This window comes from Jaculus jaculus, chromosome 12 (genome assembly GCF_020740685.1).
Source record: "Jaculus jaculus isolate mJacJac1 chromosome 12, mJacJac1.mat.Y.cur, whole genome shotgun sequence".
NCBI lineage: Eukaryota > Metazoa > Chordata > Mammalia > Rodentia > Dipodidae > Jaculus > Jaculus jaculus.
Genome location: NC_059113.1, coordinates 52,639,460 through 52,658,074, shown reverse-complemented (window position 1 = coordinate 52,658,074; position 18,615 = coordinate 52,639,460). Strand labels below are relative to the sequence as shown.

At 41.7% G+C, this 18,615-nt stretch overlaps 1 protein-coding gene across 8 annotated transcripts in view; it reads left to right on the top strand.

The window, feature by feature from the left end:
• Positions 1-18,615, top strand: part of Katnip (katanin interacting protein) — a 223,978-nt gene that overhangs the window by 91,298 nt on the left and 114,065 nt on the right. For 7 of the 8 annotated variants that reach the window (XM_012951121.2, XM_045131101.1, XM_045131096.1 and 4 more), the window contains exon 6: positions 1,554-1,685. The exons of the other annotated variant lie outside the window; for it this stretch is intronic. In XM_012951121.2, coding sequence (XP_012806575.2) covers positions 1,554-1,685 — 132 coding nt within the window. The remainder of the gene's footprint in view (positions 1-1,553; positions 1,686-18,615) is intronic. 8 annotated transcript variants of the gene reach the window in all.

Here is an 18,615-nt window from a genome sequence, read left to right as displayed (position 1 = left end):
TCCCCAACACACTGTCTTCATGCAGTCCCAAGCAGTGCCTCACCACCTCCACATTCCAACAGCAGGGATAGGTAAGGTGAACCTGCCCTTAAGGATGCAACCTCCTGTAACCCATGCATTTTGCTGACACATGTTTACAACAGTCCTTCCTACCTACATTAAGGCTGGTGCTGGGTGTCCCTGAGCATGGGCACAGGAAAAGGGGAGGTGAACAGTAGGTGACAAGTCTACAGCCTACCACACCAGGCCAAGAAATTTGTTTCTCAAGGAAACAAATGATGTAGGAAATGCCAGAAGGAAGAAAGGGTATACCAAGCAAGGCTTCAATAGTCCACAATGTTTGGCACATTTATTAATTAAAAAAAAATTCTTTTTAGAGAAAGGGAGAGAGAATTAGTGTGCCAGAGCCTCAACCACTGCAATTGAACTCCAGATGCTTGTGCCACTAGTGGGCATGGGCAACCTTGTGCTGCTTCACCTTTGTGCATCTGGCTTATGTGGGCGCTAGAGAGTCTAATATGGGTCCTTAGGCTTTTCAGGCAAAAGCCTTAACCACTAAGCCATCTCTCCAGCCTGGCAAGTTTATTTTAACACATCCATGGTGTGTCCACATGTGGGACAAGGTTTCCCAAACTTGCAATCACTTAGATCATAAAGCCTGTTTGGAAGTTTACCACCTATAGAAATGCTACTGAAAAATAATTTCAAATAAAAATTTTAAAAAATTCTATTACACTTTGCAAGTATAAGGAAGAAACAAAGATTTTGAAAGGAGTATATATGATGTGTATGTGTGTGCATGTGCCACAGCACATATGTGGAGGCAGAGGACATCCTTGGGTGGTGGTTGGTCTGTTGCCTTCTACCTTTGAGGGGATAATTTGAGGCAGTGTCTCTGCTGTTTGCCATTGCATATGCCAGACTAGCTGGCCTATGAGCCTAGGAGTTCTCTGTCTACATCCCTCTTCATTAGAGGGATTACAGATGTGTGCCGCATCTGGCTTTACCTGAGTTCTTGGGATCTGTACTCAGGTACTTGACATATGCACGACAAGCAGTTTTCCTCACTGAGCTGTTTAAGCAGAAGTAGCACGACCCCAGCCAGATCACAACTGCTAAGCCAGGTGTGGCAGCCCACGCATGTAATTCCAGCAGCACTTGGGAGATTGAGGCAAGAGGATCGTTAGTTTGAAGCCAGCCTAGGCTACATACCCTGTCTTTAAAAAACAATTGAAAGCCGCCGGGCATGGTGGCGCACGCCTTTAATCCCAGTACTTGGGAGGCAGAAGTAGGAAGATCATAGGGAGTTCTAGGCCACCCTGAGACTACATAGTGAATTTCAAGTCAGCCTGGGCTAGAGTGAAACCTTACCTTGAAAAACAAAAACAAAACCAAACAACAACAACAACAAAAATTTGAAAAAGCCCGACTGCTATCTTGTACAGCTGCACTATCCCTTGAGTTCAATTCCTATGGCCTTCAGCTAGGCTCCCCCATCCCAAGGAAGAAAGACGCCCACTATATATCTAAACACTCTGAATTTCTGTATACAGAGATCCGTGCAGATCAGAACTGAAGCAGGCCCACGGCTCCACATTGAACCTCCTCTGGACTATTTGGAAGAGTTTGAGCTTCAAGGGGATGTGACTGGCAAGGCCAAGGATGCTGCTGGGGATTGTGCTCAGGTACGACTGGCCTTGGCCTGTGCTCAGGCTACTGTAGAACAGTGGCCTTGGTGCTCTGAGGCCCCCACCAGGGCACTTTTCACTGCCTGTTTATTTTACCCATCTCACACATTTTGGTGACACCCAGAATATGTAGCAGACACTGGGGTCCAGAGGCATGAGGAGGCAGACAGTCAGAGAGTGTCTGATATGAGTGAGCATCTAATCCCACCACAGTGAGAGGGCACTAAGGGGGAGCCAGGGAGGCCAGGCCTGGAAGGGACAGGAGGAGCTGAGCCAGGGAAGCTGCTAGGAGTCAGTGGCATTTTCCCTTAGCGTAAATGCTGGGGAAGATTGTAAGGGGCAGTGGAGAGCAGACAGGCAAGCAGCCCTCAACCTGTCTGCATATTGTACCTGGACCTGTGAAGCATCTTGGAGATCTCCTGCAACCTTACATAGCTGAGTCCATCTGTGAAACACCCAGATGCCCATGCACCTGTAGCTTACAGACCGTGTTGGTTCTGCAACTAAGGGAGGGGAGCATGAGGCACTTGTTTCTCCTTCTCAAATTGTCACCTCATTTGTGAAATCCTTTTAATCATAATAGTGTGTCTTAGTGTGTCTTTCTACAAGCATTTGGGGACCATGTGTTATTGGGCCTCAGCCTCTGGACACAGATACTAACAAACCCATGAGGTGCCATTCTTTTTTTAAAAAATATTCTATTTATTTATTTGAGAGAGAGAGAGAGGGTGGGAAAGAGACAGATAGATGGAGAGAATGGGCACACCAGGGCCTCTAGCCATTGCAAACAAATCCCAGACACATGTGCCTCCTTGTGCATCTGGTCTATGTGTATGCTAGAGAATCAAACCCAGGTCCTTAGGCTTTACAGTCAAGTAAGTGCCTTAACTCTAGGTTATGAGGTACCATTCTTAAGCTATTTATGTCGCAAAGGGACAATAAAGAAAAATGGGGAAAAAAAAAGAAAAATGGAAGTAAATGAGCTCATTTCAGATATCAGTAAATTCTCTGAAGAGTACAGAAAAGGCACCAGGTGGCACATGCCTACAGTCCTAGCACCTGGAGGCTGAGGAGGGAGAATCCAGAGTTGAAAACCATTTGGGATACACAAGGATGGGGGGAACTTGGTAATATGACACCACCACCAAATAAAGAAATGAAAACCAAAGATAGAGATAGTAAGATAGTTTGGAGGAGAGAGAATCTTAAATTGCATTCAACATTCCTGTTGAAACCTGATGGCTGAGAACACACTGGCAAGGAGTAGTGGGAAGAACATTCTGGGCAGAGGGAACTGTAGGTGCAGATGGTGAGGGGTGAGGCTTGTTCAAGATACACCGTGCAGGCACAGTATGAACAGTGGGACATAGAACAAGGTGAAATTGGGGGTGGTGGGGCCAAGGAGTATGATAGGGATTGACAATTAGAATTTATTCTAAGGTTATTGGCTTTTGTAATGAAAATGAGTGAGTAAATTTGCTCCATGTTATGTAGAAGCAAGATTCTTGAGAGGTCAGGTCAGGTTGCTAAGCTGCCCCTGCCCCATTGCCACAGTGGCTCTGCTCAACCATGGCCCTGCGTGCAGCCTCAGCCTGAAGTGGTTTCTGCACACTTCTGCCTTGTTGATGAGCGAGCAATAGGAAGAGCTGAGAAGGTTGCCCCAGAAGCACTGACTCGATTCCTGGTACACTTCCTCCTGTGCTCAGAAAGAAGGGAAGGGAAAGAGCAGATATCACCACGCCTCATGTCCTGGCTATGAAAGGACTGACAGGTGGGCTGGAGAGATGGCTTGGTGATTAAGGTGCTTGCCTGCGAAGCCTAAAGACCAGGATTCACTTTCCTGGCATCCATGTAAATCGATGCACAAGGTTGCAGGTGTATCTGGAGTTCATTTGCAGTGGCTGGAGGCCCTGGCATGCCCATTCTCTCTACCTGCCTCTTTCTCTCTCAAAATAAATACATAGACAAAATTATTATTATTTATTTATTTATTTTTGTTTTTTGAGGTAGAACCTCACTGTAGCTCAGGCTGACCTGGAATTTACTATGCAGTCTCAGGGTGGCCTTGAACTCACAGCAATCCTACCTCTGTCTCCTGAGTGCTGGGATTAAAGGCATGTGCTACCACACTCAGCAATAAAACATTTTTTAAAAAAAGACTGAGAGGTGTGTTGGAGAGATGGCTTAGTGGTTAAGTGCTAGCTTGTGAAGCCTAAGGACCCTGGTTCGAGGCTTGATTCCCCAGGACCCATGTTAGCCAGATGCACAAGGGGGCGCACACACCTGGAGTTCATTTGTAGTGGCTGGAAGCCCTGGTGCACCCATTCTCTCTCTCATTCTCTGCCTGCCTCCCTCCCTCTGTCTGTCTGTCTCTCTCTCTCTCTCTCTCTCTCTCTTTCTCTCACTCTGTAGCTCTCAAATAAATAAAAATAGACAGACAAAAAAATTAAAAAAAAAAAACCTGAGAGGTAACTGAAATGTGTGTCTTTGGGCAGAAAAAAGTCAGTTTCTATTCTGTGACCCAATCAATGGCCTTACTCAGTCCTTAAAAACAGGATATAACTGAGGAGACTAGGGAAATGGCTAAGTCTGTAAGCTGAGTGCTGTGCAAGCATGAGGACTTGGGCTCAGATCCCTAGTGCCCATGTAAAAGCTGTGTGATGTGGTGAATGCCTATAATCCCAGCAGTGGGAGGTGGAGGTAGGAGGATCCTTGGGGCTTACTGGCTAGTTAGTCTAGCTGAACCAATGAGTCTTAGGTTCAATGGGAGACTTGTCTCCAAATTAATTAGGTGGCAAGTGATTGAGGGAGACATCCAACATTGACCTCTGGCCTACCCATACACCCTTCCCCCATATACACACATCTGCCCAAACACTTGTATCCATATACATAAACATGCATGCGTACCGTACAGATGCACACAGGAAAAAAATTGGATAAAACTGGACAAAACTGTGAACTTGACTGCCTTAAAAGTATACCTACGCAGGGCTGGAGTGATTGCTAAGCAGTTAAAGATGCTTACTTGTAAAGCCTGATATCCCAGGTTCAATTAATTCCCCAATACCTATATTAAGCCAGGTGGTGAAGGGCGAGGCTTGTTCAAGATACACCATGCAGGCACAGTATGAACAGTGCATGAAGTAGCACATGCATCTGAAGTTCGTTTGCAGTGGCAGGAGGCCCTGGAGCACCCATACACACTCTTGCTCTTGCCTCTTTCTCTCTTTTAAATAAATAAATAAAATATTTTAAGAAATACATATGCACGTGTGTGATTAGGACTCTCTTGCTCTGTCTCTTTGAGATATGGTCTCACTGTGCAGCCTCGGCTGGCCTCAAATTTGAGATCCTCCTGCATACTGGGATTACAGGCATGCTCCACTACACCTGCTCACAATTTGCTATTGAATCCACCAGCAGCCCCCTGCAGTGTGTGTAATCAAGCCTTTGGCTGCTTTTAGCTGGATCTTAACTAACCAAACTCAGCCTGTTAGAGTTCTAGCCCATGTCACAGAATGCTGTGTGCACTTTGAGCCACAGGCCATGGTTGTGTGCCCCTGGTTAAGCATTGGGCATCCTCCATCTGTTAAATGAACACATAGTTCTTCCTGCACAAGCTCCCCATGCTTGCTGCATGTGGCAGCAGACCCCTCCCAAGTCTTTGCATGTCATCTGCGTCCCTTGCTGCTCATGCTCTGCCAGTGTTTAATTTTCTCCACAGTGAGCACCTGATTGTATTTCTTTGCCTTTTCTTCCCAGCCTGAGGGGCCCGTCCTTAAGGCTTCATAGTCAATTTCCTCTTGGAGTTATTTTCCTGTGCAGGGAGAGAAATGACAGTGCTGCTTGCACTGAAGACAGCCATCAGAACAGGGAAGGGGAAGCAGCACCTGGCTACGTGCGCTCCCTCCCTCACACTGTTTGCAAGCACAGCCTGCGAGGGAGCAAAAGGAAGCAAGTGTCTCTGTGTGTACTTTGCATTTGACCTTGGCTGTTGAAACATGCTGGCCTTTTGCTGTCCATCACATCTCCATGTGCTTCAGTCTCTTGGTGGCTCAGGTCTTACAAACTGGCATGCTGTGGGTGTGTAGTGTTGCCTTGCACAGTGCTGTGGGGAGATGTGTAATTCTGGCTGACATTCGTCAGGAGAGTCATGGGGCAAACTGAAGTGTAGGTTGCTTTTTAAAAAATTGATGATTAGGGTCTACATTCTTTTCTTCTTTTTAGACAGGATCTGACTTTGAAGCTCAGGCTGCCTCCTTTCTCATCTTCCCAACTGCTGGGATTATAGGTGTATGCTGCCACACCTGGCATGCATTCTTATTTTATTTTATTTTTGTGTTTTGATTTTGAAGTAGTGTCTCACTCTAGCTGACCTGGCGTTTACTATATAGTCTCATGCTGGCCTCGAATTTACAGTGGTCCTCCTGACTCATCCTCCAGAGTGCTGGGATTAATGGTGTGCACCACCACATCTAGCTAGTGCACATTCTTAATGTCACAATAATATCTGTAGCTGACTGCTGTAGACAGAAGTATATGCTGCAAGGTGCCATATCTACAACATGTAGTCTCAGACACTGAAGATAAAGCAGATGATAAAATGAGCACATAGTGTGTCAGGAGGTGTGTGACTTAGGAAGATGCAGGGCAGAGCATGAAATTAGAGCAGGTCTGACAGGTTGCTGTGTTACACAGGAACGTGGCCTTTGCTGAGGCAGTGCTTACATAGACTGCAAGGGAGTGAGAGAATGAGCCACTTGGAGCAGTGTCCTGGTGAAGAGAGCAGTCGGTGCAAAGGCCCTAAGGTGGAGAGGGGAGAGGTCAGAGAAGCACCTGTCAGGATGTACAGGACCAAGAGGCTATGATTAAGTTGGGATTTTCCTTGTGGCAAACAGAATGCCTTATAAGGTTTTGAGCAGTTTAGCTCTGGCAAGAAGGAGGTACTACTTTCCAGAAAATTGTATTTAGTGCCAGGTGTCAGTCATGTTTACTTTTCTTGGACCATATGCTGTAATGGTGATACAATTCCAATTTCAGGATAGTGGCTCTGTTTAGATATCAGGAATGAAACCAAGTATATGTCTTTATGTTTCTATTAAGAAGTCTTTTATTCCAGATAAAGCATAATTGATACAGAAATTCCAGTGATAGAAAAATAAGGGTTGGGGGACTGGAGGTATGGTTTAGTGGTTAAGATATTTGCCTGAAAAGCCAAAGGACCCTGGTTCAATTCTCCAGGACCCACGTAAGCCAGATGCACAAGGGGGTACATGCATCTGGAGTTCATTTGCAGTGGCTGGCAGCTCTGGCATGCCCATTCTCTCCCTCTCTCTGTCTCTCTCTCTACCTCTTTCACTCTCATAAATAAATGTTAAAAATAAAAGTTTATCTTTAAAAAAAAAAGAAAAATAAGGGTTGGGGAGATAGCTTGGTGGATGAAATGCTTGCTGCACAAACATGAGGATTGACTTCAGATTCCTGGCACCCATGTAAAACTAGCATAGTGGGGCATACCTGTATCCCAGCACTGGGAAGGTGGACATAGGGGATCCCTGGGATTGCTGGCTGTCTAAATGAATTGTTGAACCCTGGGTTCAATGAGAGATCCTGTCTAAAGAAAACAAGATGGAGAGCAATTGAGGAAGGTATGTTTTTTTATTTTTATTTTGAGGCAGGGTTTCACTCTAGCCCAGGCTGACCTGAAATTCACTCTGTATTCTCAAGGTGGCCTTGAACTCACAGTAAGCCTCCTACCTCTGACTCCCAAGTGCTGGGATTAAAGGCGTGTGCCACCATGCTCAGCTATTTATTTATTTATTTATTGACAACTTTCATAGTTATAGACAAGAATCTTTGCTAATTCCCTCCCTTCCCCTACTTACCCCTTTGAAACTCCACTCCATCCTACATCTTCCTCCGCTCAATTTTATTTTGATGTCATTATGTTTTCCTCCTATTATGATGGTCTTTTGTAGGTAGTGTCAGGCACTGCGAGGTCATGGATATCCAGGCCATTTTGTGTCTGGAGGAGCGTGTTGTAAGGAGTCCTACCCTTCCTTTGGCTTTTATATTCTTTTTTGCTTATTTATTTTGTTTTTCAAGGTAGGGTCTTGCTCTAGCACAGGCTGTCCTATAATTCACTATGTAGTCTTAGAGTGGCCGCAAACTCATGGCAAACCTCCTACCTCTGCCTCCCAAGTGCTGCGATTAAAGGCATGCGCCACCATGCCCTTTTTAGCTCTTACATTCTTTCTGCCACCTCTTCTACAATGGACCCTGAGCCTTGGAAGATGCAATAGATATACTTCTGTGCTGAGCATTCCTCTGTCACTTCTCAGCACTTCTTCTGAGTCTTCCCAAGGTCACTGCCATCTGAAAAGAAAAGCTTCTCTAACCAAAAGTGAGAGTAGCAATAATGTATGGATATGAGCATTAAGAGAAGTTCTTACTGGGTAGTTTGGTGAGCATAGTATATACATTTAGCCAGACAATAACAGATGTTACACCCCTAGGGCTTATCACCCTCCTGTTGTAGGTTTTCATTATCAGGGATGTATTCCTTCCCATGGAGCAGACCTCCAGTCCAATTAGAGTGGTTGGTTGGTTTCTACCATGACAGATGTGCCACTATTGTACCCATTGCCTTATTTGGCCTGGCTGGCCAAATTTAAGGCTTGCAGTGTCCACTGTTGAGTATCTCCACTGGTAATTTCTCTCTCTCCCATTGAACTGGATGCAGCATAGCTTTTTCCAGCTTTCTGTCAGCTGGTCTACATGGAGCAGGTTTTCAGCTCAGTTCCAGCAGGATTTCTCAGTGACCTTGCAGCCCAAGTATATGGGGTCTTTAGCAGTAGAGTCTTATGATCTATTCCTGGTAGGAAACCAAGAGCCTTAGCAATACCCTGTAATGTTTTGGGGTTATCAGTGACCTCCCTGTCCAATAATTCACTGGAAGGTATCCCTTCCCTGGCACTGAAAATTTTCTAGTAACGATCTATGGCTTCTGGGTTGAGTTTCATTGTCCATTATGACTTATTTATATCCTCTTCAATTTTGATTAACCCTTCTTCCACCTTTCCTTTACTCAAATCTCTTCCCCTGACCTCACTTAGACCTTCTTACCCCCATTAATCTGTTCTTCTACTTACATATATACAACACCATCCTACTAAGTCCCCCCTTCCTCCCTTTCTATTCCCTTTATATCCCCTTTCTAGCTTACTGGACTCTGCTACTGAGTTTTATTCCTATTCACTTAGAAGTAGCTAGGATCCACATATGAGAGAGAACATATGACATTTGGTTTTCTGGGCCTGGGTAACCTCCCTAAGTATAATTCTTTCCAGATCCATTGATTTTCTTGCAAATTTCATAATTTCATTTTTCTTTATTACTGAGTAGAACTCCATTGTATAAATGTGCCACATCTTGATTATACACTCATCAGTTGAGGGACATCTAGGCTGGTTCCATTTCCTAGTTATTGTGAATACAGTGACAATAAACATGGTTAAGCAAGTATCTTTAAGGTAGTGAGATGAGTCCTTAGGATATATGCCTAGGAGTGGTATAGCTGAGTCATATGGCAAACCTATTTTTAGCTGTCTCAGGAACCTCCACACTGATTTCCACAATGGCTGGACCAGATTGCATTTCCACCAACAGTGTAGAAGTGTTCCCGTTTTTATGCATTCTTGCCAGCATTTATTGTCATTTGTTTTCATGATGGTAGCCAGTCTGACAGGGGTGAGATGGAATCTCAATGTAGTTTTTTTTTTTATCTTTTTAAGTTAATTTTTTAATTTTTTTCTCAATTTTATTAAACATTTTCTATGATTCAAAAAATATCCCATGGTAATACCCCCCTTCCCCCTTTTCCCCGTTGAAATTCCCTTCTCCATCACATCCACTCTCCATCTCAGTAAGTCTCTCCTCTATTTGGATGCCATGATCCTTCCCTCCTCTTATGATGGTCTTATGTAGGTAGTGTCAGGAATTATGAGGTCATGGATACCAAGGCCAATTTTTTGTCTGGAGGGAGCACGTTGTAAGGAGTCCAACCGTTCCTTTGGCTCTTACATTCTTTCTGCCCCCTCTTCTGCATTAGACCCTGAGCCTTGGAAGGTGTGATTAAGATGTTACTCGGTACTCTAGTTACTTCTTTCCAGCACTATGATACCTTCTGAGTCATCCCAAGGTCACTGCCATCTGAAAAGAGAAGATTCTGTATCCAAAGTGAGAGTGGCATTAATATAAGGGTATGAATATTAAGAGAAGTGCTTACTGGGCAGTTTGATAAGCATAGTATATACACTAATCCAGACATCAGCAGATGTTACAACCCTAGGGCTCATGACTACCCCTGTTTTAAGTTTTCAGTATCAGGATGTATTCCCTCCCTTGGAGTGGGCCTCCAGTCCAATTGGAGGGCAATTGGTTTCCACCATGACAGACATGCCACTATTGCACCCATTGGCTCATTTGGCCTGGCTGGCCAATTATACGGATTCAAATGTCCACTGTTGAGTATCTTCACTGGTGGTGTATCTTTCTCCCATTGAACTGCATGTAGAATGGCTCCTTCCAGCTTTCTGTCAGCTGGTCTACATGGAGGAGGTTGTCAGCTCAGTTCCAGCAGGATTTATCAGTGGCCTTGCAGCCCAGATATGTGAAGTCTTCAGCAATAGAGTCTTACCATCTATTCCTGGTAGGAAACCAAGGGCCTCGGCAATGGTCTATAATGTTTTGGGGGCATCAGGGACCTCCCTGGCCAACAATTCACTGAAGGTATCCCATTCCTGGCACTGAAAAATTTCTAGCAACAATTTATGGCTCCTGAGTGTTCCATTGTCCAAAACTTAAGGATTCCATTTCATTTATTTATATCCTCTCAGATTTTGATTAGCCCTTCCTCCACCTTTACTTTACTCAATCTCCATCCCTGACCTCACTTTGGGCCTTTTCATCCCCATTTATCTATTCTTCTACTTACATATATATAATAACAACCTATTAAGTACCCTCCTCCCTTCCCTTCTCTTCCCTTTGCATCTCGTTTTTAGCTTACTGGCATTTGCTATTGAGTTTTTTCCTTCTCACACAGAAGCCCAAACATCTGTAGCTAGGATCCACACACATATGAGAGAGAACATGCGGCGCTTGGCTTTCTGGGCCTGGGTTACCTCACTTAGTATAATACTTTCCAGGTCCATCCATTTCCCTGCAAATTTCATAACTTCATTTTTCTTTACCGCTGAGTAGAACTCCATTGTATAAATGTGCCACATCTTCATTATCCACTCATCTGTTGAGGGACATCTAGGCTGGTTCCATTTCCCAGCTGTTATAAATTGAGCAGCAATAAACATGTTTGAGCATGTACTTCTGAGGAAATGAGATGAGTCTTTAGGATATATGCCTAGGAGTGCTATAGCTGGGTCATATGGTAGATCAATCTCTAGCTGTTTTAGGAACCTCCACACTGATTTCCACAATGGCTGGACCGGATTGCATTCCCACCAACAGTGTAGAAGGGTTCCTCTTTTTCCACATCCCCGCCAACATTTATGATCATTTGTTTTCATGATGGTAGCCAATCTGACAGGAGTGAGATGGAATCTCAATGTAGTTTTAATCTGCATTTCCCTAATGACTAGGGACAGAACTTTTTTTTAGATGCTTATACGCCATCTGTATTTCTTCCTTTGAAAACTCTCTATTTAGCTCCATAGCCCATTTTTAATTGGCTTGTTTGATTCCTTATTATTTAACTTTTTGAGTTCTTTGTATGTCCTAGATATTAATCCTCTATCAGATATATAGCTGGCGAAGATTTTTTCCCATTCTGTAGGTTGCCTCTTTGCTTTACTCACAGTGTCATTTGCAGTACAAAATCTTTGTAATTTCATGAGGCCCCAGTGGTTAATCTGTGGTTTTATTGCCTGAGCAATTGGGGTTGTATTCAGAAAGTCTTTGCCAAGACCAGTATGTTGAAGGGTTTCCCCTACTTTATCCTCTAGCAGTTTCAGAGTTTCAGGTCTGATGTTAAGGTCTTTAATCTATTTGGACTTAATTCTTGTACATGGAAAGAGAAGAATCTATTTTCATCCTTCTACAGATACATATCCAATTTTCCCAACACCATTTGCTGAAGAGGCTGTCTTTTCTCCAATGAGCATTTTGGGCATTTTTATCGAATATCAGGTGGCTATAGCTGCCTAGACTTACATCTGGGTTCTCTATTCTGTTCCATTGATCTACATGTCTGCTTTTGTGCCAGTACCATGCTGTTTTTGTTACTATGGCTCTGTAGTATAGGTTAAAATCAGGTATGGTGATACCACCAGCCTTATTTTTGTTGCTCAGTATTATTTTAGATATTCAAGGGTTTTTTTGATTCCATATGAATTTTTGAATTGTTTTTTTCTATTTCCGTGAAGAATGCCTTTGGAATTTTGATGAGGATTGCATTAAATGTGTAGATTGCTTTTGGTAAGATTGCCATTTTCACAATACTGATTTTTTCAATCCAGGAACAAGGGATGTTTTCCCACTTCCTAGTGTCTTCTGCAATTTCTTGCTTGAGTGTTTTAAAGTTTTCATTGTAGAGATCTTTTACTTCCTTGGTTAGGTCTATTCCAAGGTACTTTATTTTCTTCGATGCAATTGTGAATGGGAGTGATTCTCTGATTTCATCCTCTGTGTGTTTGTTGTTAGCATATATATGAAGGCTACTGATTTATTTATTTTGTATCCTGCTACATGGCTGTAGGTTTTGATCAGCTCTAATAGTTTGCTAGTGGAGTCTTTAGGGTCCTTTATATATAGAATCATGTCATCTGCAAATAATGATAACTTGATTTCTTCTTTTCCAATTTGTATCCCTTTTATGTGTGTCTCTGGCCTTATTGCTATGGCGAAGACTTCCAGTACTATATTAAATAAAAGTTGGGACAGTGGACACCCTTTTCTTCTTCCTGACTTTAGTGGAAAAGCTTCCAGTTTTTCCCCATTTAGTAATATGTTAGCTGTCGGCTTGTCATAAATAGCCTTTATTATATTGAGATATGTTCTTTCTATTCCCAGTCTCTGTAGGACTTTTATCATGAAGGGATGTTGGATTTTGTCAAATGCTTTCCCTGTGTCTAATGAGATGATCATGTGATTTTTGTCCTTCAACCCATTTACATGATGTATTACATTTATAGATTTGCATATATTGAACCATCCCTGCATCTCTGGGATGAAGCCTACTTAGTCAGGGTGAATGATCTTTCTGATACATTCTTGTATTCTGTTTGCCAATATTTTGTTGAGAATTTTTGCATCTATGTTCATGAGGGAGATTGGTCTGTAATTTTCTTTTTTTTGTTCTATCTTTCCCTGGTTTTGGTATCAGAGTGATGCTGGCTTCAAAGAAGGAGTTTGGTAGAATTCCTTCTTTTTCTATTTTATGAAAACATTTAAGAAGCAATGGTGTTAGCTCTTCCTTGAAGGTCTGGTAAAATTCAGCAGTGAATCCATCTGGGCCTGGGCTTTTTATAGCTGGGAGTTTTTTGATAACTGTTCGGCTCTCCATGCTTGTTATAGGTCTATTGACCTGATTAATTTCATCTGGATTTAATTTAGGTAGGTCATACAAATCAAGGAAATCATCCATTTCTTACAGATTTTAATACTTTGTAGAGTATATGTTTTTATTGTATGTCCCTATGATTTTTTAAATTTCTTTGGTATCTGTTGTGATGCTACCTTTTTCATCTCTGATTTTATTAATTTGTGTCTCTTCTTTCTTTCTTTTGGTCAGATGTGCTAAGGGTTTATCAATCTTGTTTATCCTTACAAGGAACCAACTCTTTGTTTCGTTGATTCTTTGGATTTTTTTGTTGCTGTTGTTTCGTTTTCATTAATTTGTGCCCTAATCTTTATTATTTTTTCCCACCTGCTGATTTTGGGTTGGCCTTCTTTTTCCAAGGCTTTAAGGTGAAGTAGTAAGTCATTTACTTGTGACCTTTCCAATCTCTTAATATAGGTACTTAAAGCTATAAATTTAACTCTTAGGACTGCCTTCATTGTGTCCCAGAGATTTTGGTATGTTGTGTTCTCATTATTGTTTGACTCTATACATTTTTTGGTTTCCCTCTTGGTTTCTTCATTGACCCATTCATCATTTAGTAATGTGTTGTTTAATTTCCATGATTTTGTGTATGCTCTATGGCCTTTCTTTCTATTGATTTGCAGCTTGATCCCATTGTGGTCAGATAGAATGCAAGGAATTATTTCATTTTTCCTGTATTTGTTAAGATTTGCTTTGTGTCCTAATATATGGTCTATTTTAGAGAAAGTTCCATGTGCTGCTGAAAAGAATGTATACTCTGCAGCATTTGGATGAAATGTCCTGTAGATATCAATTAGGTCCATTCCTTCTATGACTTCATTTAGTCCAGATGCCTCTTTGTTTATTTTTTTCCCGGGATGACCTTTCAATTGATGAGAGTGGAATGTTAAAGTCACCCACTACCACTGTGTTATCTGTGACCTTAGTTCTAATAGTGTTTGTTTGATGAATTTGGGGTTCCCCATGTTAGTTGCATATATGTTTAGGATTGTAATGTCCTCCTGTTGGAGGGTGCCTTTAATCAATATAAAGTGGCCTTCCTTATCTTTCTTAACTAATGTTGGACTGAAGTCTACCTTGTCAGAAATTAGGATAACAACCTCTGCTTGTTTTCTAGGTCCGTTTGCTTGAAACACTGTTTTCTAACCTTTCACCCTAAGATAGTGTCCATCCTTTGTAGAAAGGTGGGTTTCTTGGAGGCAACAAATTGGAGGATCCTGCTTTTTAACCCAGTCTGCCAACCTATGTCTTTTGGTTGGGGCATTGAGGCCATTGATATTAAGAGATATTATTGAAAGGTGTGTATTCATTTTTGCCATAATTTTTGTAGTTCTTCCGGTTTTACCTTTGCTCGCTTGGGTTAACTAGTATTTGAGTATTGTTTGTTTTTTCCCCGGTTCCTTATATGTGTGCTTTTCTTTTTCTTCAGCATGGAGGATTCTTTCAAGTATTTTCTGTAGAACTGGTTTTGTCTTCAAGTAGTTCTTTAGCCTGCTTTTGTCATGGAATATCCTTATTTCGCCGTCTATTTGAATTGATAGCTTGGCAGGATAAAGTAACCTTGGTTGACAGTTGTTATCTTTCAGAACTTGGAATATATCACTCCACACCCTTCTGGCTTTTAACGTTTGTGTTGAGTAATCTGCTATAATCCTGATAGGCTTGCCTTTGTAGGTAACTTGATTTTTCTCTCTGACTGCTTTCAATATTTTTTCTTTGGTTTGTATATTTGGTAGTTTGATTATAATCTGGCAAGGAGAGATTCTTTCCATGTTTTGTCTGGCTGGTGTTCTAAATGATTCTTGTATCTGCATTGGCACCTCTTTCACAATTTGGGGGAAGTTTTCTGCTATGATTTTGTTGAAGACGTCAACTATGCCTTTGGAGTTAAATTCTTCTCCTTCTACTATGCCCTGAATTCTTATGTTTGATCTTTTCATAGTGTCCCGAATATCTTGAAATTCCCACTCATACTTTTTTATAAGTTTGTCTTTCTCTTTGTTGGATTGTATTAGATCTGCCACCTGGTCTTCTAGCTTAGATATTCTGTCTTCTCCTTCATCCATTCTACTGGTGAGATTTTCTACAGTTTTTTATTTCATTAATTGTATTCTTCATTGCTAGTTATTCTGACTGGTGTTTATTATTTCTATTTCCTTATTTATGTCTAGTATTGACCTATTTATTTCATTAAATTGGCGTTTTGTGTCTTCTTTGCTTCCTTTGAATTCTTTTTTGAGTTCTTTGAGCATATTTATAACATATTTATAGTCATTCTTTTGAAATCTTTCTCAGGCATTTCCTCTAACTCGTTCTCACTAGAGGTCATTTCTGTTGCATTAATAATTTTTGGTAGATTTATATTGTCTTGATTTTTGGTGTTTCTTGTGTTATAGTGTATGTATTTTTGCATCTCGGATTATTTAATGATTGGATTTTCCAGTTAGCTGGGTATTATGAGATGTATCAGTCAATCTGTTATTATATATCTTCAGGGTAGGAGCTTAAGGCGCTAGGTATGGCTCTGAAGACTCTCAGAGTATGTACAAAAGTGACTCTAGGTGTTGGATGTGCCTGCTATGAGAGTATTCAAGTAGGCTAAGAGGAACAAAATACAGGCAGATTGTAAAATTTAACTCAACAATGTACACTGTCAAAGAAAGATAGCTAGAGTATTTATCCAAGAGTAGGTATTATGACAGCCAGATCCTCGGTCTGTCCCTTAGGCTGTGTGGTGCCTCACCCACTCCCTTAATCCTGACAACAAGGTGGTTAAGATTTCTGGTCTGTAGAGGGTTCCAAGTCAGCTTGTGACCAGGTGAGACCCTTCCCTCATGTATAACAGAAGAGTAAACTAAAGCCACTATAATTCAAGAAGCAACAAATAACAAGCCCAAACTACAGCTTATTTAAGAATGGCAAATTTGACCATCCATCCGATTTAACATGTAAATTATCCTGATATAGATGGTGCAATTAGCACTTCTGGTTCAGGCATATACACCAGGTTTATTAGGCGGGTACTGACCTGGTGTAACCCCAGTTACCTTTTGGGATGATTTTGGTTTCAGCTGCGCTCTTGATTGGGTCCCTCTTTGGTGCTTTGTCAGTTCAGTAGGCATGGCCGGGTCCCTGGACTGCTGGGCTGTTCCCGTGGGCAGACACTGGTGTTGGGGAGAGGAGGGAGCCAATGCTGTTCAGTTTTCCTGCTGTTCCACGTGTTCTTCTACCTCGTGATCTGCTCCTCTGTTGTTCACCATGGTTTTCCATGTTTCTTGAGTTTGCGGAGAGCTCCAGTATGAGTAGAAAATCCCCTCACCTGGCTTTTCCTGTAGCTGAAGCCCAGCCGCCGCTGCAGCAGTCTGGCGTGCGGACCCACCCACCGGAGGCGCTTCTGCCAGCCCATGGGGGTTCTGGATGCTCTGGATCTCTCCTACTTCTCTGCTGCTGTTTCAATTTTCTATACACCTCACTTTTTAGAAAAAGTGTGTATTTTGCTGTTTTGTTTTTTTTTTTTTTTTTTTTTTTTTTTTGGCTTCCCCCCCACACACTGCTTTGGCATGGTACCTATGCTGCCATCTTAACCCTCAACGTAGTTTTAATTTACATTTCCCTGATGGCTAGTGCTGTAGAACATATTTTTTAGATGTTTATATACCATCTGTATTTCTTCTTTTGAGAACTCTCTATTTAGTTCCATAGCCCATTTTTTAATTGGGTTGTTTGATTTCTTCTCACTTAGTTTTTTCAGTTCTTTGTATATTTTGGATAGTAATCGTTTGTCAGATATATAGCTGGCAAAGATTTTCTCCCATTCTGTAGGTTGCCTCTTAACTCTATTCACAGTGTCCTTTGCAATTTCATGAGGTTCCTGCAATTAATCCATAGTTTTATTTCCTGAGCAACTGGGGTTATATTCAGAACGTCTTTGCCAAGACAAATATGTTTGTGGCAGTCAGCTTCAGGTTTGCTGAGATGAACTTCTAGACCAGCCACAGTTATGGAGGAAGGGACTTTTTGAAGCTTATAAATCCAAGGGAAGTTACATAATGGCAGAAGCTGGCCTGCTTTCATAGGTCCAAGCAGAGAGACAGAAGCCACAAGCCAAAAGCCACATAGCATACTTCAGGAGCTCCAGGAGGAAACTCAGGCACTTTGCATGTCTTTAGATTGGAATCTCAAATCTACCACCACACTTTAGGGCTGGACCACAAAATCTGCCCAGTAACACCTTCTCTAGCCAGATGGCTACAGATCTAAACTACAAACTAATAAAACACTGAATATATTGGGGGCTATCTATTGAAACTACCAGAATGTTAAGGGTTTCCCCTACTTTTTCCTCTAGTAGTTTCAGAGTTTTAGGTCTGATATTAAGGTCTCTTTGATCCATTTGGATTTTTTGTGTGTGTGCTTGGAGAGAGATAAGGATCTATTTTCATCCTTCTATAGATACATATCCAGTTTTTCTAGCATCATTTGCTAAAGAGGCTGTCTTTGCTCCAGTGAGTATTTTTTGACATATTTGTCAAAGATCAGGTGGCGGTAGCTACCTGGACTTATATTGGGTCCTCTGTTATGTTCCATTGATCTACATGTCTGCTTTTGTACTAGTACCATGCTGTTTTTGTTACTATGGCTCTGTAATAGGTTAAAATCAGGTATGGTGATACCACCAGCCTTTTTGTTGTCATTGTTGTTGCTCAATATTGTTTTAGATATTTGAGATTTTTTTGTGATTCCAAATGAATTTTAGGATTGTTTATTTTTCTCTATTTTGTGAAGAATGCCATTAGAATTTTTTCTAAAACTTTTTATTTATTTATTTGAGAGAGAAAGAGGCAGAGAGAGGGAGAGAATGGGCACTCCAGAGCCTCCAGCCACTGCAAACTAACTCCAGATGCATGTGCCCCTTTGTGCATCTGGCTTATGTGGGTCATGGGGAGTCAAACCGAGGTCCTTTGGCTTTGCAGGCATGCGCCTTAACCACTAAGCCATCTCTCCAGCCCTGCCATTAGAATTTTGATGGGGACTGTATTAAATGTGTAGATTGCTTTTGGTAAGATTGGCATTTTTACAATATTGATTCTTCCAATCTAAGAACAAGGTATGTCTTTCGATTTCCTAGTGTCTTTTGCAGTTTCTGTCTTGAGTGTTTAAAGTTTTCATTGTAGAGCTCCTTCACTACCTCAACTAGGTTTATTCCAAGGTATTTTGTTTATTTATTTATTGATGTAATTGTTAATGAGAGTGATTCTCTGATTTCATCTTCTGCATGTTTGTTGTTAGTATATAGGAAGGCTA